Here is a 26,798-nt window from a genome sequence, read left to right as displayed (position 1 = left end):
GGGGGCATAGAAATCGCCAATACAACGCCTAGGCATGCTGAGTATCAAATTATCGATCTGATCTTGGGGAAGATCACTCCACTCAGCAAGCAATGCTCTCCGAAGTTCCGGTACACATGTAGGAGGGGGTTGACGGGCTGCAACTCGTCGGCCAAGCATGTCCCACACATGATCTATCGGATTCAAGTCAGGTGAGAATGCTGGCCATTTCATACGGGTTATATCCTCAGATTCAAGGCATTCGTTTACGATGTTTGCTCGGTGAGGACGGGCGTTGTCATCCATAAACACAAATTCTGCGTCCATGGCACCCCCTAAACAAACGTGCATGTTGTTCCAGAATGATTTCCCGATAAATTTGGGCTTTCATGGTTCCGGTTTGAACATACAGATCTGTTCTGGAACCCAGTATAATTCCACCCCAAACGAGCAATGCTGCACCACCGGAACGGTGTCGTTCAATGATGTTGTCTTGGTGGTAACGGGTACCTGGCGTTCTCCATATGAAAGTCCGACGTGAATCAGACTGCAAACTAAACCTGGACTCGTCGGAAAACATCACACAAGCCCACTGTGACGATGTCCACATTGCATGTTCTCTACTCCAGGCTAATCGCTGCCGACAGTGAGTTGCCGTGAGCGGAATACATCTGACAGGCCTGCGAGCATATAGACAAATATCTCCCAAACGTCTGTACACGGTTTGCCTTGAAGCTGTGGTACCCGTGGCTGCAGATAGCTGACGAGACAGGTCGGATGCTGTGCTCCGTCTGCTTCTTTTGGCAGTTACTGCCAAATACCGGTCCTCATTCGGCGTTGTAACTCGGGGACGACCTGTACTGTAACGTTTACTGACATTTCCGTTATCTTGGAATCGTTGTTGGCAATTCCAAGTTCCTCGGATACTTCCATCTGAGTACGCCCACATTCCAGGCGGCCGATAATTCGACCACGTAAAAAATCATCCACATGCGTGCTCTGTGTCATAACTATTTGCTAATGGCACTGAGCGCCTTACAAAACTCTTGTGAACAATTTCACTTCTTTGCCACCATTCCTTATATACCCCTCTCTTACAATCTCGTCATTTTGACGTACTATCGGCATCATCTGGTGGCTTCCTGAAATTTGCATATCATTCTTGCAGATGTGTGTGATAATTCTACAGGTGAAATTTTTACTTTAGATTTCGATTTCCGTGTGATTCTGAATTATCCTTAATTTATGGATATGAGTGTATATATTTTTACTAATATGTACTTATAATGGGGGGGGGGCGCACCAAAATCACCCGTGCTTATGGCCTTCAAACGTCTTAATCCGGCCCTGGGCCTATGCGTTAGGACGGCACTGGATCAGAGACCACCTGTACCTGTCAAGATTGAATTTTTTTATAAAAATTATTTCAATCTTTGATCTCTTTGAGACAGAGCCCCGGTACTGGGCATTTTTCAAGTGCATGCGAATGGTGTTTTGGCGATTAAAAAAAATCACCCCTTCCCTTCAGTCGATGCTTTAAAATATCTGCTTCGTTGAGTTGGCACCTTCTGCGGCCTTGTAGAACCAAGATCCGGCCCTGCTTGAAGGGCGTGGGCTTCATATGTAACCCCCCCCCCCCACCTTGTGTTTTACTGAGGGGGGGGGGGGCTTCTGGATTAAAACCAATACCGGTCTAGACTGTTTTGGCCCAGCTCACTTAATTTTGCTGACAAGTAAGAAAGGAGGGTGTCAAAAATTGCCAAAATTTTGCTTACCTAATACTTGAGCGGCCCGTTAGTAGGATGACCAAATGGACCGTATTTCCCGGGAGATTCCCGTATTTTCACGTATGATTTTTACCATTCCAAATTTTTTTTAATAAAGATTTCCCGGTTTTTTTACGGTATTTTAACAAAAAAGAAACTTTAATTTTCATTCCTTACTGAAATCAAGGATTCACGTTTTATGACGTTTTATTATGCAGACGTCGTATTTCCCCGAGAAAAAAATGTGGGACCCTAATACTGGAAAATACGGTAATCACTCGTTATCGCCAAAAACGATGCCAAAGATTAATAAACTCACGAATTATTACAAAAATCAACGAAAAATCGCCAATCGTGAAAAATTAAGAACTATTGCGAGTGACAATACTGCGATTAAAATCATTTCTGCAAAAAAAACATGCCAAATATGTGAGACAAATATTCATATTTATAATCATAATTATCATAAAAAATTTATAAATTTCATAGAAATAATTTTAATCCTTGATTATAATAAAAAATAAAAATTCAAGTGTTTTCGTTGGAAACATGCAAAAACGACTCATTTCTAGGGGGGAAAACGTCGGTGTTGTTAAAATTACGTGAAAATACGTTAATGTCTCGGTAAAAATGGGTCCCCATTGTGAACATTCACTATAAATATGAACATATGTCACAAATTTTATGTTAACACTTTTTTTCCATAGATATTCGATTATATGTGGAGATAGAATAGACTTGAAGATGTTCAAAATTTCTTAGCACTCCCCGTGTGTTCAAAAAATACCGGATGATGCTGCCGATTCCTCCCCCCCCCCCCGCAATGTCTAAAAATCGAGGGGAAAAGGGAGTTCCTAAAACACATTTTTTGTGAACCAAAATTATTGAAACGCACCCGGCCCCACGTTTCGTATGGGCGACCCGTAGCTGTAGAATCTCTGGCTGTAAGTGGATTTGTACGACCCATCTCGGAAGCGCCTGCGTATCAAGTATGGGCCGTGACCCATAGCTCAGGAATATAAGAAAAAATAAGACGATGTGCATGTCTGGTTTAGTAGCTGAAGGATATCCTGGCTGTGTAAATGAATTTGTACGACTTATATCTATAGTAAGTCGCAGTGACCGAAGTTTGTGTCGCAACACCCCCCCCTCCCCCCCCCCGTGCGCCCCGAACCTCCGACTTACACGTAGCTTGTAGTTTCCACTAGAACTTCGATTGATAGGATAGAAGGGAAGATAAAATACCCGAGATAGAATTCGATAGCTTCTGTCATTGCGTATTCGTTCGAAGAAATGGGAAGAAATCCAGAAATTCGGAATCAAGCCCAGTTTCCGAGCGAGAGAAGTATAAAAAAAGGGGGCGGGGGTTGTAAGAAAAGAAAAAGTCTTGGCAAACCTCCCAGAGAGAGAGAGCCGCAATCACTTTCTCTGGCTCTGATAAAGCCGGCTCAAAGAGTATTTATTCTTCAACCCCACCTCTCTAAGAGATATTCTGGCCTAGTTCAAATTTGCTTATTAGTCATTAGGCAGATAATAATAACCCCCCAAAGCACCAGCAGCGAAATGATGCTACTACTTTTTTTTATATTTTTTGACTGCAGAACCACGAATACGTGGTTATTACAACAAGCATAGAGCGAGTGAAACCAACTCGCGCCCATATCGCTATTCGAAAAGGGGGAATATAACCATGGGAAATTCGTACAGGAATATTTTGATGGATGCGATTAAACACTCGAGCAAAATGAAGTGGCTCCAGAGTTTCCATCGCAATCTTCCGTTGATGATGTGAGTATGCATTATACCTATATTTCATGAATACGTAATTGCCATTGCATATTTAAGCGGTTCCCAAACTTTTCGAAGCATTTACAAGAATGGGGGGTGGGGGTGGGGCGTGCTAAGTGGGCTGTGGTTCAGGACGGTAAGTTTGGAGTGGCGGCAAATTTGAGAAATGATTGGTCCGGAACGAGGGACTGGTAGCGAAACCATGAATCCGCCTTCACCTAGAAAGGGAGTGACTACAGGTGAATGACAGAAAAATTGACCCAGAGAGTGTGCATGCATATGGAAATGGCCAAAATAGTGTGCAAGTATGTGAATGGGACGGAAAGAGTGGCCTTGAAACCCCGTTTACATGTGTAATAGAATATCCCGGGAAGTTCCCGGTAACAGGGATTTTTACTACAACCCGTTTACATGCCATTTGCTTATGCTGGTATCTCCCCCTTCTTTTCGGAAGTCGTCACTGGTCACGTGAGTTCAACGGGTGGTTGGCTCAAGATGGCCGACGAAGGAGCTAACAGCAATTTTCGCGGCACAAAAGATTATGGGAGAGGAGATCGAAGATGGGACTTTTTTGACGGATCTCTCCGTCCCACCTTTCCCCCCACCCATGAGTAAAAAGTTTCAGTACAGGTAATAATCCCCAAAGCTACCCCCCCCCCAATCTTGCACATGTAAACTGGGCTAGAGGGTAAGGAACCGCACCAGCGAGCTACCGAAACAGTGACCTAGAGAGCGTGTTAATATGGGGAAAGTGACCAAGTGAGTCACTCCCTCCTCCCTTTGACAAAAATTTATTGGCAACATCCCCCCCCCTGCCATTTTGAACTTCATTTGAAGTAAAACGGCGACTGCACTATCTCTCTCTCTCTCTCTCATTTGTTTTCAAATACTTACCATGCTATTTAACCGTACATGTGCCTCGTACACATTCCTCTGCGGAGTTTCTTACTAATAGGTACACTAGTGGCATCGTAGCCGGGGGGGGGGGGGTTGCTGTGGAGGCTCGAGCACTCACAATACTTTGTGATACGGGTCTGAACACCCTAAGAATTGATTGAGAAATCTGAATTTTTCCAATTTATAGCTCTGGAGTCTAGACCATAGTTTCCCAAACTTTTTTGTCCCATCGCCCCCTTCTTCAGAAATTTTTTTCTCCCATCGTCCCCTAACGCAATCTAACCCATAGGATCCTATGTTATACCCGTAGCTTCTACCGCCCCCCCCCCGGAACATTCCTTCGCCCCATAGGGGGCGTTAACGCCCACGTTGGCAATCACTGCTCTAGACGAACACTCAGAGGCTCAAAACACTACACTTCTGTGGCCCCTGTTGGTGCACGTAGAAACGTTTGTGTGAGTGCATGAAGTTAAGATATGAAGTTAATATTTTGAAGTTAAGATATGAAGTTAATATTTTGAAGTTAAGATATGAAGTTAATATTTTGAAGTTAAGATATGAAGTTAATATTTTGAAGTTAAGATATGAAGTTAATATTTTGAAGTTAAGATATGAAGTTAATATTTTGAAGTTAAGATATATTAATATAAATGCTTGAACTTTCATGTTATGCAAGTATCACGTTGTAGGTCTGCCTGCTCCCTGTGGGGAGACCTTTTCGAATGGGAGACCGGCTCACATTCGCACTTCGAAGTTGGAAAACCGTGGAAAACAAACTTCAGCAGACCACCACGGTGCCGCCAACGGGGGTCCGAACCTGAATCCTCACGATGAGAGTTATTGTTTAATACTGAACGATATATTCAATTGGTATTTTTTCTGCTACCTGCTGTGCCGAATTTTGTGGAGCAAATGCGAGCCGATCTTCCCGTTAAAAAGGTCTCACTACAGAGAGCAACAGGCCTACAAAGGTACAAATATTCAATCACTACACTTTGCTCACAGTTTAAAAAGTAGATGGCAGCACAACAGTATATACGCACTCAGACTGTTAAGGGGACATCTAACGATTCCAGTGTCGCCACGCGGGGTAGGGAAAGGTAATAAAATGTCTTTGTTCGACACAAACCACAAAATGGCAACCCACAGAGTTATAATAGTATATAGAGAGAGCGCGAGGGGTTACAATGTGAAGAAAAGATCAGAGTCATGTGACTCCGGTCAAAAGGCTGGTCAGGGAATCTCGCTGGCAATGCTTTCCTTATGGCTATTCGTATGACGATCTACACGTGCTGTCTTATTTTTCATTAGAATGGACAATACTTGTGCAGCTTTCGGATGTTCTGAACGGTTTAGGAAAGGGGGGGCCAGTATCTTTTCACAAGGGAATACTTTTTTGCTTATTCCCCTTCTTATAAATTAAAAATTGGAATATTAAATTGACGATTCAATGGATTTCTGACGTAATCTCAGTTTTTAACGACTCCATTTTGGATTTAATTCAATTAAAGTTCCAAGTTTTGATAAAATTCAAATGCCACGAGTCATTATTAAATGTTTCAATAGAATTTTTGGTAATAAATGATTGAAGTAATGAGTTATAAGTTTTAACTGAAATATACGTCTCCGCGAGATTTGGCGAGATTTGGCGAGCTAGTGAGTTTATTCGAGTTTCGCTGAACTTGAAGAAAATATGCTTTTCAGAATAAGGAATTTATGACAAATATTTTATTTAAATAGAAATGTAATGAAAACTCACCCCCCCCCCACCCTCTAGACCATTGGTTCTCAACCGGGGGCCATATGGCTCCCTGGTGGTACTGGGATACTTCAAGGGGGCCACGGAAGAAAATTGAGAAAGGGGCTGTGACAGGTGGTTTGGAGGGCTGCGGAGAGCTGAGAAGAAAAATTAAGGTGTGAAGAAATAAAGCTTTTATATTAGTGACTGGACACTTATACAGAATCCAACAAAACTACCCATAAAACCAGTGCATTTTATGGCATGGACCCATCCGGGACTCACCGCCTACATTCTGCAGCAGGTTCCCTAGGATGGGGTTTTTTCCCAAGGCCCCTCTAGATAAAATTTATAGTGTGAAAAGACAAAAAATGATGAAAATCATATCAGGCCCCCCGGGCTGCAGCTCTGTCAGTCCCACTCTTGTGGGGGGGGGGGGTCATGCCCGTCAGGTCCATAAGTGACCCCACCTCATGATATTTTGTATAGTACAATAAATTTTGAAAATAAGTAGGAATATGTAGGTTGTTTATTTCCACCTAAGTGTGGGACTACCATAGCATCACTTTAGCTAGGAGGCCCGGGATGTTGAGACGGCCCTGAATAGAACTCGGACTAGCGGGGAGCTCAATAAATTCTAGCCCACTGATTCGGAGTGATTGCAAAATTTTCGTTCAGTATAAATTCACTGAAAAAATCGAATACGTATAAAGGATCTTACTTCTAGATGCGGGTCGAAGACTCTGGGTAAGACAGGGGAGCCGAAAGAAAAAAAATGTGGTTCATAGGGGGCCACGGGCAAAAAAAGGTTAAGAAACACTGCTCTAGACAATGGCAGTTTTGCATAAAAATGTATAACTACCTCTAGAAATAGTAGTATTTTTACCTCTCTCTTCACGTCCGAGATAAAACTAATACAGAAAAGAAATTTTTTTATTGATTGATTTGTGCTTGTTGTACGTGAAACTGCCCTCAAACAAGAAAATCAATTAATTAATTGATTAATTAATTTTCAGTCAATATCTTTATTAGGACCATCTGAGTTAAGACCTGAAGTCACTATGTGTACCTCAGATGTTAACTTGAAGAAAGAATCATTCTAAAAACTACTTAATGCCTAAAAAAATGAAGATTCACATATGTATACTCCTGGAGCGAAGAGGTTACACATATGTCACATGTAACATATATAGGAATGCACACACATACTTTAAATTATTACATACTTATATACTCTACACGAAATTTCATTTCTTATAATTTAGAAAAAGTACTGACGATGAGATTTTGCAATTTTCTTGAAAAATTTATTTTATTCCTGAAATATGTGTTTACATTTCATTTTTGTGTGATAAGGTTATAAAAAGTTTTTCAGGAATGTTGGAAATGAAACTTTTGCTTATTATTTGAATATTTCATGACCGAATATGGTATGAGTGTGAATGCGTTACATAACATAGTATGCTCAGCCACCTCGTTGGGCATTTTGCCTGTTGTGGCGTTGTATTTGTATTATATATTCACAAGAGCATGTAGGACGACCTAGGCTTTTGGAACAAAGAAAACAATTTCGGGAACCACTGATCTACAACGATGTTTTCTCATTTTTTGTTTGAAATTGCTCCTATGGACTAATGTTAAATTCCCGAAGAAGGCCCTGCGTTGAAGACATCTCTCCTAACGGCGACCCAGACCATATTCTAAGAATTTCTAACTGAGAGATCGCCGAATTATTAACGACATAAGGATATGTAAATCATCGCTCCTCCCATTCAACTCGTCAGTCACAAGAGACTGTAAAACGCTTCGAGGGGGCACACGTTGAATACCCCTGTCCTAATCGAACGGCGACCCTGTCCATATTCCGCTCAAAATTAGCCGGATGTGAGCAAAAAAAAAAAAAGTCGGAATTTATTCGAGTACTTGAAACATTCGCTAGGGGGAGTACATCCCAAGAATCCGACGTCACGATGACGTAACGAGGATACTGGGATATTTTGCTGTACTCTGTAGGAAGATAGACAGACAGACTAGGAGAGGCGGGAAAGGTGTATGTAGAGACTAACGAGAGAGCCGAAGCCTGAATCGATCGATGAAGCCCGCTATAGCGATCACTCCCCACTGGGAACTAGAAAGAAAAATCAGCTCGGGAGAGAGACGGGCCAAGTCGTGATCCCGCTCACCGACAGCAGCTGTCACTGGTTTTAGAAGCCTTTGTATATACATACACATATTTTTAGGCAACGAGATGGAATATCGACCGGCAAGGCCGAGAGATGGACGCTTCTTAAATTACACCGGGGAAAGCGTTTTCTTTTCTCGCCGATGGTAAGTAACGAGAAGAGCGGCAAGAAGAGGCTTTTTTCGTTACAGAGGGGGTGCAAAACATCCCGGTGGTGGTGGTGGTGGCTGCGATCCAAGATGCGATGACACTCTTCCTGGAGGCTGCTGCAATCCGGCATGGAGCCAACAACGAACGCCATACCAATAAAGAGCAGGTCAGTCTTGTATGGATTACTACATATGAAATGTCATTTCCGCTGATTACAGCCATTAAAATGCGTAGCGCAACAGGCTCTCTCTCTCTCTCTACTGTTTCCAATGGGAAAAAAGGTCTCTCTATGATTGTTTTGTTTTCTTTCCCCGTGCTGTTTTTGGGAGCTGGAAAACGGCCAAAAATACAAAACAAAACATTTTCGATGAAGAAATTCTGGAGCCATGTGGTTACGTGTTCCCCCCTTCCTAAGACGTAAACACTTCAAAATCGAAAACGTTGCATTAAGAAATTATACATGTTCCCTTAAGCCCTGTATTTCAGTGTGTGTGTGTTTCTATAAATTATATTATTATTCTTTTTTGCCCTTAAAGTAATGTCCATGCTCTAGAGCAGGTTGTTCCAAACTTATTTGCCTAATCGCATACATTAGATGTACAACAAACGCCGCTGGATGTGACCACATCGGTACTCGTAATTTCTGATAACAATAACCGATTAATATATATACAGAGGGATTCTAAATTCATGGGAAAAACTTTAAGAGGTGATAAAAGACACCTAAACAATCATTTTTGGTTATAAAATGTGTGGTTGAATCGCAAAAGCAAAGGTGGTAGAGGGGGTTTTTAAATGAGTGCACACCACTTTTTATCAGAAGAAAATATCATATTTTTCCGACGTATTTGCTGCGATATGTGCTATCAATCATTAGACATTGCGGGGGGTGTAATGCGGTAGGACTCCACATGGTGCAACCCGGGTAACGGAAAATCTACTACAAATTATTGCACTTCTTGTCATGGCAAAGATCCAGAGTTGGGCGATCACTCCTCTTAAGAGCTGAATAATATGACAAAAAAATTGCTGTATCCCGTATTTTACGGAGCAATCAAACGGACTCGCAGAATAAATCGCCTCCTAACACATTTCTCTGGATCAGTGAATGGTTTGGCTTGTGCAGCAAGACCTTGATGATGCACGCTCGAACAAAAACCAAACTTTTGTTTAAAAAGAAGTTTGGTTTTTATTTGTGCATTTGCACTTTAGGATAGGATGGTAGTTTCGTTTTTAATGGTGTGAGGATCATCAAGGTTAGGGGCCGTTCAAGTATTACGTAAGCAAATTTTTAGCCATTTTTGACCCCCTGTTAGCAAAATTTCGTCAGCACTGCCCCCTACCTCCTACCACATATTAGTGGTATCAGAAACATACGCGGGAGGGGGATAAGGGCTCGTGTGCCTCCCCACAGACGTAAAAAAAATTTTTTTAGTGCAAAGAACATTTAAAAAAAATTAAAATTTCGAAAGAAAAACACCTTTATAGGTTATTACAATCGATTTCTGTTAATTTCAATGCTATTTGAGGGGTAAGAACTCAAAATTTCCCTTTAAGAAATTCATTGCGACCCACCCTTTAAGCCATACATGGTAAACCCTTGACCCGCGGACCAAATGTGGCCCTGAAGGTTATCTGATGTGGCTTGCCCCTCAAACCCAATTTCGTAAAAATGAACTAAGCGGCACATTTACAGATCGCTTTAATGACCCGTGGCACAATTTCAAAGCATTTAAGTGGCCCATGGCACATTTTCAGATCACTGAAGTAGGCCCGTGGCACATTCAAAGATCACTTAAGTAACCCGCGACACAGTTCCAGAACTCTTAAACGATCCGTCGCATATTTAGAGATCCCTTGAGTGACAGGTGGAACAATTTTAGAGCACTTAAGCGACCTTCCGGTGTGGTTCTACATCACTCAAGTTACCCGCGGAACATTCCCAGATTCCTTAAGTGATCCCCGGCATAATTGAGGTTTACTTGAGTGATGCGTTGCACAGTTCCAGAGCACTTAGGCGGCCTGGAAACATTTCCAGAGCACTTGAAGGATCCGTGAAACATTTAAAGATCGCTGAAGTGGCTCTGTAAGGAATTTATCTTTAGGGAGAATGTAAGTTCAAGTGCCCACAAACTAGCGAAAGATTTTTCTCGTATTTGGCGCACCGAGTAAGATGCCATCAAGAATATTTCGTATTTTCATAAACTGTGGTTGCTGACGTAAGCATCATCCAACCCCCCCCCCTTCCCCCTTGTCATCAAAAGTCAGCAAATCGGAAATACCCCCCCCCCTATCGATGCTGACGTAATACTTGAATGACCCCTTATGCTGCGTCAAACAATGACAGACAGTACAATGACTTGTGGTAGATTTTGACTTACCCAGGTTGCAACATGAGAAGGCCTACCACATTACAATACCCTGCACCTTCGAATGATTGATACCACATATCGCATCAAATACGTCGGAAAAACATATTTTCTTTTGGTGAAATGCTATTGTGTACTCCTTAAAACCACCCTCTACCGTGTTTGCTATTCCAATTCGGATACATATTCTATGACCAAAAATGCTTGATTAGGTGTCTTATTATCTCTTAAAGTTTATTCCATGAATTTAGAATCAACCTGTATATCCGAGAAAAATATATATTCGAATTCATAGTGTAGAAATGGTGAGGAGTTAGAATGTTAAAAAAACTGACCCATGAAACACAAGAAGGTTTATTTTTCTTTTATACTTTACACATGCCTTTACTATGAAAAAGCCATTGCAAAACCACGTGCATGGATCATAGCGTCTATTATGACCCGATTGGGATATTGTTGAGAACTTTGTACGGAAATTTTTGTTAATTAGACAGCCTTCTGACCTTCTACATAGTCTTGGAGATTGATAACGATAGCTTATATAAGGAAAAAAATAAGTAATGTTCAACCCCTTAAGCTTCAAAAGATGCAAAAAAAAAAAAACTTTCGAGGAAAAAAAAAGGACAACATAAACCGAAGTCCTGATAACTATAAATGAATTTTTTTCCATGATATGATATTGGTCCGTTCCATTATTAGCAAAAATGATATCATTATCCATGGTTTTAATAAGCGACATCTACGGTATACAACACAGTATTTACAGAGTGTCCCTTAAATTCGTAAGTATTTTAAAAATTTATAAAAATTAAAGGAATTGGTGTTAAAAAATTATTCTCACGGAAGGGGATTTTTTTCTGGTGCGGAATAAAAGTTCCAATTTTTGTCGATAGGGGCACTGTATGAAAAAAAATCAGTGAAATAATATGCAAATCAGAGTCCTATAAAATGCAGAGTGTGTGATTAACATCTGATTTCTTAACTTTCCAGTTACTGGTACTTGCATATGTTTTTCATTATGATGTTAACATGGGTAGATGAAGCCTTGAATCACCGGCTGAAGCTTTACGAACGTTTCGGACAGAAAAGAGATTGAAAAACAAGTTCAGGTCCAATCACCATTGCCTGAATTCCATGCAGCACTCTCTATCGACAGAATTTCGAACTAAATTCATTTTTTCTGCACCGAAAAAAAAAAAATCCCTACCAGGGAATAACTTTTTCTCAAACCGCATTCAAATATACCAATTCCTTCAATTTTTATGAATTTTTAAACTGTTTACGAATTTATGGGACACCCTGTACAAATGTATAACTTCAGTACTGCTTTCTGGAGAACTGTTTCGAGAGCAATTTCATGGGACCGAAATAATTGAGAAAATCCTGTTAGTGAAGCCGTAAAAAAGTAAGCCTCGGTCATCGGAAACATTTATATGAGAAAAAGAGAAAGTTTTTTCCGTATTGTACTAATCTGATATTTATCTCATTAAAATGCTCCTTTTGTTTTCTCTCATCGGCGTTTATCTCTCGCTTTTTAATCATTCACTCATTATTCGTAGCATGGGGTTTCAAAAAAAAAGCTAGATCTCTAATCCTCTTAAGATCTTGCAGGGTTTCGTTAACGAGTTTTTGACGTCAGAATTGAGTATTCTTACTGCGTAGACTAAAAAACAACCTTCACCTTCGGCACGTCATGTTTCATACAACATGCCCAGTTTCATTCTCTAAAAAAGGTCTCTTCGCGTTCTCCTAAAGTCATTCTTCCGCTCTTCCGAGGCTTAGTTCGTGATGGACTGGTTCGTATGCTGTAAGGTTTTCGAGACCATACCTACGGAGGGACATAGACTAGGTTGAAGGGGGTGCAGAGAAGAGCTACGCGTGCTTTTATTGGCATACAAGGCACGAGCTATGCAAACACCAAACATGGCCCCCCGCTCTTTCCCTTGTGGGATATAAGCGGGCTACCTTGCGGCTGGGCCATGCTGGAAAAAAGAAAAAGCCCCGCTAGCCACCAAAACCACGGGCCGACCTTCGACCCACGCAAAGGACTACAGACACTAACACCAAATATGGCCCAGCTCTGAAGCAGATTTCCTAGCGGCTGGGCCATGCTGGAAAAACTCTCTTGATGTCCGGGCCCGGCAGGCATCCCCGGCCCGTAAGCCACAGGACCCAAGCCCGCCGGGGCCCCCCATCGCCTCCGACTCACGGCAATCACACCCCCAAAGTCGTCCCCGGAAACCCCACCAAGAAGCCCGGGCGGATCGCCCGCAAGAGGCCAACGTAAACATCCCGAACCATCCGCCTTCATCACCGTACTCTGTCCCCAACCATCAGCCAATCTGCAACACCAACTTCTCTCATCTTGTCTTCTGTTGGAAAGGTTTTTTCATAGGTGGGCAATGTGGTCGTTGTATTTGTATTTTGTATTCATTTGGAGGGCTTTCATCTTACGAGAGAGGGAGACCCGCACCCCTGAATGACACGCCACATAACAATATCCTCTCTCTCCCTCTTCTCTCCACGTGTACGCATACCAAAGGTTGATTTCTCCAATTTCTATTCGCCTGGATGTGTCTAATAGCCTATGTCAACCCTCACAGATGGCTGATTTTTCACAGAACCAGCCACCCACCCTCCTGGTGCAGGCAGTAATTCTTACCAAGGGGGTTCGGGGTCCTTCAATAGATTTCAAGGGGGCCCGTGAGCTTGATGAGAAAGAAATTAACTTATTGACCGAGGTGAACGCGAAAGGAATTTTTTTAAATGGAAATCATCTCAATCTCACTACTGGGGGCCATTTGCTCAAGTTAAAGGGGATGGCTACTATGCCTCTACTTCAGCACGTCACGCTACAGAGAGTAAAGAAAGAAGGAATAGTCATGTCTCCTGTGGTGTATATGGATAGCGCGATTACCCGGATCTCAAGACAACTGGATTCGAATCTCGGTGGAGACTAGTAGACTTTCCTTTCCTACTTCACCTTGGCATAATATCCAGCTAAATCTCTTTTCTTCATACATTAGGCTGAGGAAAAAAATCAAAAATTATCTCGATCTCGCTAATTATGTTTTTGCATTACAATATAAGCCTATACAGCGTTATTCTAAATTCATGAGACACAGGTTCAGAGGTGATGTAAGACACCTAAACAAACATTTTTGATCATAAAATGTGCTGTCGAATCGTAATATCAAAGTCGGTAGAGGGTGCTTTTAGAAAATGCACAACAGCACTTCACCAAAAACAATATCGCATTTTTCCGACGGATTTGCTGTGGTATGTGCTGTCAACCATTCGAGGGTGCATATGCACCTCCTTACTGGATTAGAGTTTGTTTTTTATTGGTGCAAGGACCAGCAAAGTTATGCTGCGCCAAACAATGACCAAGTAATACAATGACTTGTGATATAATTGGCGTCACCCAGGTTGAACTATGAGTAGACCTAGCACATGCACTCTCGAATAGTTGATTGCACTTATTGTAGCAAATCTGTCAGAAAAATATGCAGTATTTGCTTTTGGTGAAGTGATGTTGTGCACTCATGAAAAAACCCTCTACCGCCTTTGCTATTGCGATTGGACAGCACATTCTATGACCAAAAATTCTTGTTCAGAAGTCTTATATCACCTTACCTTTTAAAGTTTGACCCATGAATTTAGAATCACCCTGTATACTGAATATCATTCTATGAAAGGGCCTGTGACCTCCATTTCTATTACTGAGGATAACCGTGGCCTTCATTTGATTCGCACAGGGGGTCCGTAGAATTAGTCTTATTGTCACAAAGGGTTCGTGAAACACAAAATGTTAAATGGGAGTTAATGTGAAATAGAGGGCTAAACGTTAACATGGGAGACATTAATAACACTTTGAAAAACAAGTCCACCAAGCTACATGGGCAACTCGGGACAAAATCTTTACCCGTGTGAAACTTGTTTTTCGTGAACCCCCCCCCCCCGGTCCAATTCCTTCCTGTCCCAAAAAAAAAATTGTCCTTTCAACTTGATCTTAGTGTCCTTCCTAGTGCGGCCACACGAATGACAAGGCCCAAGAGCCGCTTCTGCCTAGCTAAATGAAATGCTGCTCACAGAGGCCTCAAAATCTACATGTTTGTAAACATTAGGCAGTTTCACAGTTAAAAATAAACTTTACCAACCTAAAATTCAAATGACCTTGAGGACTGAGGAGGTTGAGTGTCTGTAACTGTAATGCTTAGAGAGGTTTCACTGTACTTCCGGGAATAATCGATAGCAGACACTATAACACTATATTTGATTTCTTTATTATAAATAATGTGAAAAAATACTGGTCTAAAAAAATTGGAGCGTTATTTTTTTTTAAATAAATATCTCACTATTACGCATTCCGTTCGTAGAAGAAACGGAAATATCCAAAGATATGAAAGCGGATCTCTCGCTTTTTAGTACGTAAGTTGGCTTCTTTGCATATAGATTGAGTATGCGCACGAAACAACTACCAGAAGCTTGCAACTTGACAAACAATCATATGAAAACACATCGAACCAGGTCTAACATCAGGGGGAAGTCCTCCACCAGGATTTCTTTAGGAACACTAAACCCCCCCCCCCCGACCGGGGGTCAGGGGTTTTAGTGTTCCCCCTTTTCATATACTGATATGTTTTCCAATAAATGCGTAGAATTTTTAAAATAACGAGGCTGAACTCTCAGACGTTGTAAAAGTTATGTGGACTATTCACGGACTATTCTCTATTATCATTTCATTCAGAGAAATTTGGATCAGTAGTTTCCGGAAGGTGCTCCGCGGACCTGCTCCCTTCCCTTCTCCGGGATCTGCGAAAAATGCTAAATGTGTCCGCAAGACGTTTTCCATAACAGAGAAGTAATTAGAATTGTAATGATATAGTGACTATGACACACACAAACACCAAACATGGCCCCCGCTCTGTCCCTTGTGGGATATAAGCAGGTCACCTTACGCCTGGGCCATGTTGGAAAAAGAAAATCCCTGCCAGCCATCAAGACCACCGGTCGAACGCTGGCCGGCATCGCATCACAGGACTTCCGGCCCACGCAAATGACCAGTACGAACACCCCGGCAGCCCATGGTCCCACCGGACCTACAGCAGGACGGCACCATCCGTCACTCCATCGGATCAACGGGGAAGAACCGTACGTCCGTTCCTCATCCAGCGGCACGTATTAAACCATTATCATCACTGCACTCAATCCCTAGTTGCTGGTCAAGTAACCAGTCTAATCCTATTCTGGAGTCTCTCCACATCGAGCAGTTGCATCATCCACCTAAAACGATAATATAAAAAGAGCACAGCACGGCAGTGACTATGACACAGCGCAGACAGGCCTTTGGCTATATCGGTGCTCACTTAAGGGTGCAGACATGCCCTTAAGGAAGTTTCTGCTCATGGCTCTCGAACGGTGGAGCTTGAGAGAGCTCCAGCTCAGATAAACGGGGTGGTTCTTATCAGTTTTGTTTTTCGCACTATAAATTTACTACAGAGAGGTTCGTGAAAAAGCCTGGCCTAAGAACCCAGCTCCACGATGTGGGAGGTGGGGTGGCATGGTGGCTGTAGTGGACCTGCATTCACGGAAAAATAAAGTATCAATCAAAAAATAATTTCGTATAATAAAACTGTCCTACAACAATAGAAATGGTGACAATGATTCATTATTGTATTGTTATTCATCCCATGGAACACCCTGCGATTATTTTTACATTAGTGCTCTGCGTCTGATAGGGATGGCCTTGTAAGAGGGTCTCATCCTCGTGTACGTATTTATTGAAAATTATTGAGATGATATCAGGAAATTCATAAAGATGGTGATAATTTCTGATAGAGATGCTGCCATCTACTTTTCAAACTAGCAACGAGAATATACAATGTTCAAATGCCTATTTGTTTGGAATGTCTGGAAGAGTCAGTATCCATTTTTCCTTTTCAGGTTCATGAACGCCAGGGCGCTGAAAAACCAAGCATACATCCCTACAGAAGTAGAACACATTGCCAACGTCATAACTCATGCTGTAAGTATAACTTAAAAATATTCATACAGGGTATCCGGTGTGAATGCGACCTCTTAATCTCATCAACCCTTCGCTGTAGAGGTATGGTTTCAATTTAAAAAATGCTCAAAATGCGTTCGAAAATCACCTCGTACCAGTTTTTGGAGAGTGGAAATACAGTGTGTCACAAAATAAAAAAATTTAAATTTTTATGCACTGCCCCCTCCCGTCCCCAACTCCAAAAAAGAAAGTGCAATATCCGCGGAGATATTTGAGCGCAAAAGTCGGAAAAGAACAGCATAAATCAGGGAAAGGAGCTTCGAGCGTTAGTTTATGCTGTCCCCCCCCCCCAACTTTTCTACGATTTTTGAGTTCAACTATCTCAGCGAATATATCAATTGGAAACGTGTAATTTTTCTGTTGGCCTCAGGAAAGACAGGGTTACAACTTCTTAATTGGAAGTTAGAGTACGGGGGGAACCATATAAAAATTTATATTTTTATTTTGTTCCACACTGTATTCTCACTCTCAAGACCGGTACAGGGTCATTTTTGAACGTCTGTTGAGCATTTTTCAAACTGGGATCGTACCCCTACAACGGGTGGTTGATGAGATAAAGGTCGTATTAGCAATTACAGGACACCCTGTATATAAAATTAATTGATTACTTTAATTTATAGAGAGTGTTAATTTAATTTAAGAGTATTTAACCTTTAAGAGAATACGGGTCACATAATTAAGTGATCTGGAACGGCACCATTGGTACTTAAGTGGTGTGATCTGTAAATGTGCCGTGGGCGCTTGAGTGATCTGGTAATGTGGAATATATTTATATATGCATAATAAAGAGAGCACCCGACACTACCCAACCCCTCATCCGGGACAATGGCTGAAATCGACAATTGTCGATAGAGCCTGGTAGGTGCACGGTATGAAATGAAATGGTACTATGCCGTGGGTCAAAATCCCTTCTCACGAAGGGGGATTATTTTGGTACAGAAAAAAAAAATTAGTTCAAATTTTTGTCGATAGAGGACGCGGCACGTAAACAAATCACTGTGAATATGCAAATAAGAATTCTATAGAATGTAGAGTATTCGATGACTACTAAACCATGCATGCACCTCGTTCATATTCCCCTGTAGAACTTCTGTCTATATTGGAATGTGCGTGTACGCGTTGTGTGAACCTAACGGTGAAGTTTGTTTCTGTGTAATGTGCTTGTTATAGTGCTGCCATCTATTTTTTCGAACTATGAGTGAAATTTAACGATTGAATATTTGTACTGTTGTAGGCGTGTTGCTCTCTGTGGCGAGACTTTTTAACGGGGAAATCGACTCGAAGTTGGGAACAGGGTGTACGATTAACAGCTCTTTTCTGAATTTTCCTGTTACTTGCGTTTACGTAAGGTTTTCATTGTTATATTGGCATCGGTAGATTAAGTGTTATTGGTGAGGTTGTTTTACCTCCGCCACGAATCGCCAACCGAAGCCTTATGAACGTTTCGGACACAAAAGAGATCGAAGAAATGGAATTCCGCGGAAATTTGTGATTCAAGTCCGTACAGCACCCTCCATCGTCAAAATTAGAACTAAAATTATATTCCTATACCAAAAAAAAAACCCTCTTCGTGAGAATGACTTATACTCTAACCCATAGTTTCCCAAACTTTATGTTCCATCGCCCCCTTCATCAGAATTTTTTTTCCTCTCATCACCCTCAAACTCAAATGAACCTATAGGATCCTGTGTTGAATCCGTAGCTTTCATCGCTTCCCCCTGGACCATTCCATATTGCCCACTTTGAGAAATACTGCTCTTCTCTAACCGCATTCAATTACACTAATTCCTTCAATTTTTATGCGTATTTGAACTATTTACGAATTTATGAGACACCCTGTATTTCATTCAGTGTTGTTGGCAAATGATTAGAAGTCGCTGGCATGACGCGCTTATTAGCATGCTCAAGGACAAGTTTTCCTTTGGGATAAAGCAATTACGCGATGTGTAGAAACCTCCACTGTGTCAGGGTTTTTTGTTCCGGGACAATCAAGTAATTCATTTGTCTCTCACTCGTGCATATATTACTAATATGCCAAGCCTTAAACTCTGACACCGTTGTGATTTATCGTAAGCTTTTAACAGCAAGTGTGGCGCCAACGGGTTGCGGTATTTACTATCTCGCATACGTGCCCTAGATTCGTCTGATACAGAGTGTCCCATAAATTCTTAAACAGTTTGAAAATTCGTAAAAATTGGAGGATTCGGAAAATTTGAATGCCATTTGCAACAAAATTTTCTCTTGAAATGGGAATATTATTTTTTTTTCCTTTATGCGCAGAAAAAAAATTAGTTCAATTTTTTGCCGATAGATAACAACATTTCTTCGAACTCTTCTCTGTCTAAAACGTTCGTAAAGCTTCAGCTGATGATTCATGGCTCAAGTGTAAAGCTTTTCCCCTGAAAGTTGGCTTTCTGGCAATACATGAAAGCATCTTCACCATCAATATCAACATCACAATACCTTATGTAAGCGCCAGTAAAGGGAAAATTCAAAAATAAGCTGTTTTAATGGTACACTCTGCAATTTATAGGACTCTAATTTGCATATTCTTAGTGATTTGATTTCGCGCAGCTCCCAGGGCCGTCTTAAGAGCGTCACGGGGCCCCCGGGCCAAGTGATTTTTCTGAGGTGCTACCAGGCAAATTCTTTAAAATTTCAACCAGATCTCATTTTTGTGAGGCCCCTTTCCTCTTGAGGCCGTGCCCGGGTGGGCCAACACCTACTAGAGAATTTTCAGTAGATGTTTTCTAGTGGGTGTTGGGTGGGCCCATGCCTTAAGACGGCTCTGGCAGCTCCCTCTATTGACAAACATTAACACTTTTTTTCTGTAAAATAAAAGAAATCCCTTTCATGAGAATAGCTTTTTCTTAAATCGCATTAAAATATACCAATTCCAGTCATTTCGTAAATGCGAAAATCAGATATCTCTACTGATAGATTATACAGGGTGGGCGAAAAATGCATGACAGTTTTAAAAATTAATTATAAAAACCAACTAGTTGATAGATTCACTCACAGACGGCGTTCTATCATATAAGGAAAAACTTGACATAACCCACAAAAACTGACACAAATAGTGTCAAGGATTCCTTGGCCGATATATTGGACGAGATAAACCCTTGTTATGGCCACCTAGGTTTCCAGATCTTGATTTCTTTTTGTGGGGATATGCCAAAGACCAAGTTTATGCCTTGCGTGCAACCACCATCGAGGAACCGAAGATACGATTCACGTAATTGGGGGGGGGGGCGCTTGAAAGAGTTATTAAGAAAATTAAGTGTACATTTTTTGTGGGGCCCTGGGGAGGTGCTTCGGTTGCTCAGCCTAATTACGGGCTTGACGAGAGTCAAGACTCCCACAATCGATGTCAGCAGATACGTGGGTTGAAATTGAATATCGTTTAGATCCGGGGTTCTAAGACTGTGCTCCGCCAAGGATTTCATAGTGCACCGCGAAGACATCAGTGATTAGCTGCAAGAATGTTTTTTTTTTTACGTGAAAACGTATTCAAAATCGATGCCAGGTGTGGGGGAGGCAATCGTGCCCGAATGAGCGACAGTTTCTATCGAACTAATTACAAACGTCAGTAGCTCAAGCAAAAATAGACAGCGAATCCATCTTGGTCTCGTTTTAAAGAAGAAAGATGAAAGTTTTGCTAGTAACCACTTTTTGATATCCTGGGCGACAGGAACTTCGGGAACTGCCAGCGTGCAAAGTAAGCCCACGATTTTCAACTTTTCGCATGTGTCCATAAACGGGACTATATCTCAAAGACTAATTATCCAATCCGAGTGAACACTTGGTTCACTCGGAGAATTTCCAGTTTTTCCTTCAAATATCGTGGTATACGAGCACAAAGCACAACGAAAATTACAAAAATTTTACACAAATGCGTAGAGCACAAAATTCTAGCGCAGTCGCAAGTATAGAGAGTCATGCATTGAGTCCTTTGGTCGTAGATTACACTGGCTAACAGCCATTTTGTATCTGACATGTGATACATTTATTCTTATGTATTTTTGGGTATAGAATCCGAATCTGCCCTTAAAAATGAGCTAACGTGTAAGGTTTTTATGTAATTTGAATTTAAATATTTTGCGAAGGTATTTTTGTTGTTGTTTGCGTTCTTTATTTCGTGCTGCACGCCGGAATAATATGAAATTAATCTGTAATTATTATTGACTCAAACTCTTTGTAATTAAACATACTACATAGCGAGTCTAATTTAGAAATCACCGAAATACAAACGTCATAGGAAAGTGAAACAGAAAATGTACGACCTTCAGAACTGTACAGACCTGATCATGACCTCACCTCATAGAATAGAACGACCTGAATGATTTAGTACGCAATTTAAAGCATTCGCCATTAAAGCAAACTGAAATCTTGAGTTCTAGGTTGAAAAACTGAAACCTGCGCTTAGCTGAAGAAAACAAATATTTCCAGTTTTAGATCAAGATGGTGACCGTTTTTCTATTTGTTTGTGTTCCGACGTAAATAGACTAATGATGGAAATGGGTGTTCAGTAGAATCCACAGGTGGGGTTGACTATTTATTGATTCAAATAAAATCAGCTTCAGCGCCAGTATTGTTGCATAACGGCAATAAACTTCTTTTCTGTGCCTGTGACTTGATACATTAGCTGTGAGATGTACATAGCAGAAGGTCCACGTGAACCATACTTCATCTATTGCAAAATGTATATAGCAGAACCACCACAAGAACCACACTGCATAACGAGATATACATAAAAAAAGGACCACGAGAACCCCGCTATGAAATATTCACATCGGAAGCACCACGGAAACCACAATATTTATCGTGAAATTTTCGCAGTAGAAGAATCACGAGAACCACAATTTATAAGAGATGTGCATATCAGAAGGATCACGGGAAATGAATGAAATGTTTCGCGAAATGAACGTAGACGAAGGGCCACGAGAACCACAATCTATCGCAAAATTTGCATATCAGTAGGATCAAGGGAACCATACTCTGTCGCGAAATGTACGTAGACAAGGGGGCAGGAGATCCACAATCTATCGCGAAATATGAATATCAGAAGGACCACGTAAACCATACTCTATTCATTACGAGATTTTCATAGCGGAGCGACCACGAGAACCAAAATCCATCACGAGATTTACATAACCGAAGGACCACGGGAACCGGACTATCTATCACGAATGTACGTATCAGAAGAACCACGGGAACCACGCGTTATCTATGGAGAATTTACGTAACAGAAGACCACGGTAAGCACGCTATCTATAGCGTTATCTTAGCTATCTATATTCGCAGCAGAAAGACCACGAGAACCACACTCTATCGCGAAATATGCATATCAGAACGACACAGGAACCATACTCTATCTAGTGCGAGACGTACACAACGGAACGACCACGGGAAATCTCTTACGAGATGTATATAGCGGAATGACCATGAGAACCAAAATCTAACGAGATGTACATAGCCGAAGGATCACGGGAACCATATTACCTATCGCGAAATGTACGTATCAGAAGGACCACGGTAACCATACTCTGTCATAAAATGTACGTCGACGAAGGACCACGAGAACCACACTCTATCGCGAAATGTATATCAGAATGACCACGAGAACCATGCTCTATTGCGAGATTTAGTACATATCAGAAGGATCACGGGAATCATTCCGTCGCGAAATTTACGTAGACGAAGGACCACGAGAACCACACTATCGCGAAAAATTCACAGCAGAACGACCACGGAAACCATACTTTGTCGCCAGATTTTTAGGCGATTAATTTGTATGCGAAATGATCGCATGAAAAACCTCGTAAAACTAGATCGCGAAGGATACCCATAACACAAAAAAATGGGACATGGAACTAAATTTCACATAAGTGAAGGATTGGAATCCATATCAAAATGAAGGGGGATCTACGTCTAATCGTCTGGATTCTCGGCTACTAAAGTGGGGAAAATGGTGAAGGAGAAACAGAATGGGAATGGATGAGTATTCCAACTTTGAAACTAATTACGGGGTGGAATGTGTTAGGAAAGGAGTGTAAGAGCGCATGAAATAGCGCTAAGCGATTTGCAGTTGTCGGTGTTGCGGCACAAGTCCAGCAGCCGTTGTTAGACAAGCGCTAACAAAGTGCGAGCACATCGGACGAATGGAAAGGCGGAACGAATGCTGATTTTTGAGAGTACGCAAAAGTGTTATCTATACCCGCAAATGAGGATGAAGGCACAGTTACGACATGCAAAGAGCAATGGAGGCCTGAAAAACTGTGCGAAGTAGAACGGGAGTTGCGGAAAAGGTATTTTATATTTTCGGATTTTTAAATAGGCTGCATTTCATTGGTTTCCGTGGAGCTCGGTTGAAAAATTTGAGCAAACGTTCTCCAATTTCAAATTTTCCTTCCCATCGGTTCCGGTGGGGCTCGGTTTCTTGTGAAATTTGAGCGAACATCCTCCCCACACCTGGCATAGATCTTAAAAGACGTTTTCATGTCAAAAGAGGGGTGGTGGAGGAGAGACAGAAACCGAATAGATGATGATACGAACTTCGAGAGTAGTTATGGGGTGGAGTGTCAATAGAGTTGTGTAAAATCGCATGAAATGACTCTTTTAATGTTAAGCGACTCGACTCAGAGTTGCGCTAGCAAAGTGCGTACTGAACAAAAAGTCCGCTTCTAAGGGTCGAATAGTGTCGGCCGCTAACTGGAACGAAAGTGGCACTCCTGCCCCGCAAACAAGAATGAACGTAGTGGCCGCCCAGACACACACAAACGTGACTGTGAAGATAAGCAAACAGTAAAGAAAGCGGCTGTCCCAACCCTTCAAATCACAGCAAAAGAGGCAGTCCACGCCCTTCGAAGCAGAAAAAGTTCAAGTCTTAACGGAAGCGGCTGTCCAAGCCCTTCAATATAGGAACACATAGTTAAACTAAGATTGCCTTAGTCTTGCTTCAATTCATTGGTTACCGTGGGGGCTCTGTTACAAAAAGAAATATATAATTTAGGAACACCCTGCGAAAATTAGTACAATGATTTTTTCAAAGGGAAAAAATGCATTGAAAAAAGTTCTTAGACGAATTTTCTCAGTGTTCTTTCAATGCATGTAAATATAAATCAAATTGTCTCTGAGAGCTGCTAAAACTTTTCAGAGTGGTCCTCGCACATGTACAAGGTTTGACTCTAACTTTTACTTTCAGGCCCATTTCAAATATGGAAAATCACCAGCTTAAAGTTCAATTGTGATAGTTTCATCTTTCAGGGGATTGGTGCACGATCTTGGCATCCCATGCTTTCCTATGGGAAAAATCTTCATTTAAAAATTTTCCATTCACTTTAGACACTCAATTTTTTCCCCTCAAAATACTGTGGATATTTGTATACAATGTAACAAGAGCATTAATCAGGGTTTTTTTATTGTTGGTTATTTTTTTTCTCCAATTTTTTTTAACTTCAACATGTGACTTTTTCAAAAATCACAAATGTTTACCCTTTTTTTACCCTATGAATTATTTTAAAATAACTAATACAGAAACCCTCGTGTTATAAACTGAAGAGCCAAAAAAACTGGTACAGGCATGCGTATGCAAATAAAGAGATATGGAACCGATCAGAGTACGGCGCTGCGGTCGGCAACGCCTATATAACACAACAAGTGTCTGGCATAGTTGTTAGATCGGTTACTGCCGCTACAATGGCAGGTTATCGAGATTTAAGTGAGTTTGAACGTGGTGTTATAGCCGGCGCACGAGAGAAGGGAAATAGCATCTCCGAGGTAGCGATGAAATTTGGATTTTCACGTACGACCATTTCACGAGTGTACCGTGAATATCGGGAATCCGGTAAAAAAGTAAATCTACGACATCGCTGCGGCCGGAAAAAGATCATGCAAGAACGGGACTGACGAGAATCATTGAACGTGACAGACGTGCAACCCTTCCGCAAATTGCTGCAGATTTCAATGCTGGGCCATCAACAAGTGTCAGCGTGCGAACCATTCAACGAAACATCATCGATATGGGCTTTCGGAGCCGAAGGCCCACTCGTGTACCCTTGACGACTGCACGACACAAAGCTTTACGCCTCGCCTGGACCCGACAACACCGACATTGGACTGTTGAGGACTGGAAACACGTTGCCTGGTCTGGCGAGTCTCGGTTCCAATTGCTTCGAGCTGATGGACGTGTACGGGTATGGAGACAACCTCATGAATCCATGGACCCTACATGTCAATAGGGGACTGTTAAAGCTGGTGGAGGCTCTGTGATGGTATGGGGCGTGTGCAGTTGGTGATATGGGACCCCTGATACGTCTAGATACGACTCTGACAGGTACGTAAGCATCCTGTCTGATCACCTGCACCCATTCATGTCCATTGTGCATTCCGACGGACTTGGACAATTTCAGCAGGACTATGCGACACCCCACACGTCTAGAATTGCTACAAAGTGGAACACTCTTCTGACTTCAGACACTTCCGCTGGCCACCAAAATCCCCAGACATGAACATTATTGATCATATCTGGGATGCCTTGCAACGTGCTGTTCAGAAGAGATCTCCACCCCCCTCTTACTCCTACGGATTTATGGACAGCCCCGCAGGATTCATGGTGTCAATTACCTCCAGCACTACTTCAGACATTAGTCGAGTCCATGCCACGTCGTGTTGCGGCACTTCTGCGGGCTCTACACGATATTAGGCAGGTTTACCAGTTTTTTTGGCTCTTCAGTGTATATCTGTAATGTAACACCATAGTGTTGAGAGAGAAAGTTTCAAGACATTTGAATGAAATGTTCCTTATCTAGCAAAAACGTTAGCTTTGAGGAAAGGAGCGTTTTTTTAGTGGAAAACAGTTTATTTTAAAATACTTTAGAATATTTAAGATAAATTATAAACTAGATGTTTATATATAAACTAGAGATAAATTTCAAATATATTTTTAGTACAGGTAGAAAAAAAACTTGAACACAATTAGATGCAGAAAATTTCATAGTATTTTGAAATTGAAAAAGTGTATTTCGTGCACCAGATTTGCGTACATTTCTCTCAAATATCATTTGATCATTTTTGTCGCACCACAGTCATTTGCTGCACACGAGGGCTAATTATACCGGGATCTACAATTTATTGCCGATTCAGAACGGCAGGCTTGTTTTTATACTCATCGAGAGATTGGTGCGCTAACCCATCGATGTGGGACTCCCTGCGGTAGCAATTTTTTTCTGCGGTCACGTCGCTGTTTCTGTTGTACCCCTGTGTCGGAAAGTTTTTTGACAAGGACGGGCCGGGTATCGAACTTGCGACACCTCTAAACATCCTTTGGTACTTTAGGCGAGTATCTTATCGACCTGGGCTACCACGTCCTCCGGAACAGCTTTTTTGCCTCAAACAATTTACCACAGGCATTGTGTCATTCTGAAACTATTGTTCTCTCAAACAATATCTCACAGTCTGAGATTAATGTATCCCGGATTGTCCTCTATGGGAAAAATCATTCTTTCAAACGATTCCCCACGGCGTGAGTTCAATGTATCTCGGCATTGTGTTCTGGAATAACCGTTCTCTGAATCAATTCTGTCTGAGATCAATGCATCTAGGTATTGTTTTCTTCTGAGACAATTGTCCTCTTAAACGATTTCCCGCTGTCCGAGATTAGCGTATCACGGCATTATATCCTCTGGGACAAATGTTCTCTCAAACAATATCCCACAGTCTGTCTGAGATAAACGTATCTCGGCATGGGTACATTACGTTTGGACGCGGCTAATTGGACGGGAGACAGTAACCGTACTAGTGCGGTTTGGACGCGAGCAACGCGTTTCCAAACAGAATTACACAGATGTTTATTCCGTTTAAT

General features: G+C 41.6%; 1 protein-coding gene across 2 annotated transcripts in view; it reads left to right on the top strand.

Annotated features, from left to right (window-relative positions):
- The first annotated feature begins 3,313 nt into the window (after positions 1 to 3,313).
- Positions 3,314 to 26,798, top strand: part of LOC149078143 (monocyte to macrophage differentiation factor) — a 46,232-nt gene continuing 22,747 nt past the window's right edge. The window contains exons 1-2 of one of the 2 annotated variants that reach the window (XM_089241736.1): positions 3,314 to 3,533; positions 16,816 to 16,897. In XM_089241736.1, coding sequence (XP_089097862.1) covers positions 3,436 to 3,533; positions 16,816 to 16,897 — 180 coding nt within the window. In that variant the 5' untranslated portion in view covers positions 3,314 to 3,435. Of the gene's footprint in view, positions 3,534 to 8,545; positions 8,667 to 16,815; positions 16,898 to 26,798 lie in introns of those variants that run through there. The other variant, XM_089241735.1, reaches the window with a different exon arrangement.

Source organism: Pholcus phalangioides, unplaced genomic scaffold, assembly GCF_987345545.1.
Source record: "Pholcus phalangioides strain wild (caught in Gottingen) unplaced genomic scaffold, Ppha-v1.0 ptg000014l_1, whole genome shotgun sequence".
Taxonomy (NCBI): Eukaryota; Metazoa; Arthropoda; class Arachnida; order Araneae; family Pholcidae; genus Pholcus; species Pholcus phalangioides.
Note: the sequence above shows the minus strand (reverse complement) of the source record. Positions and strands in the feature narration are given on the sequence as shown.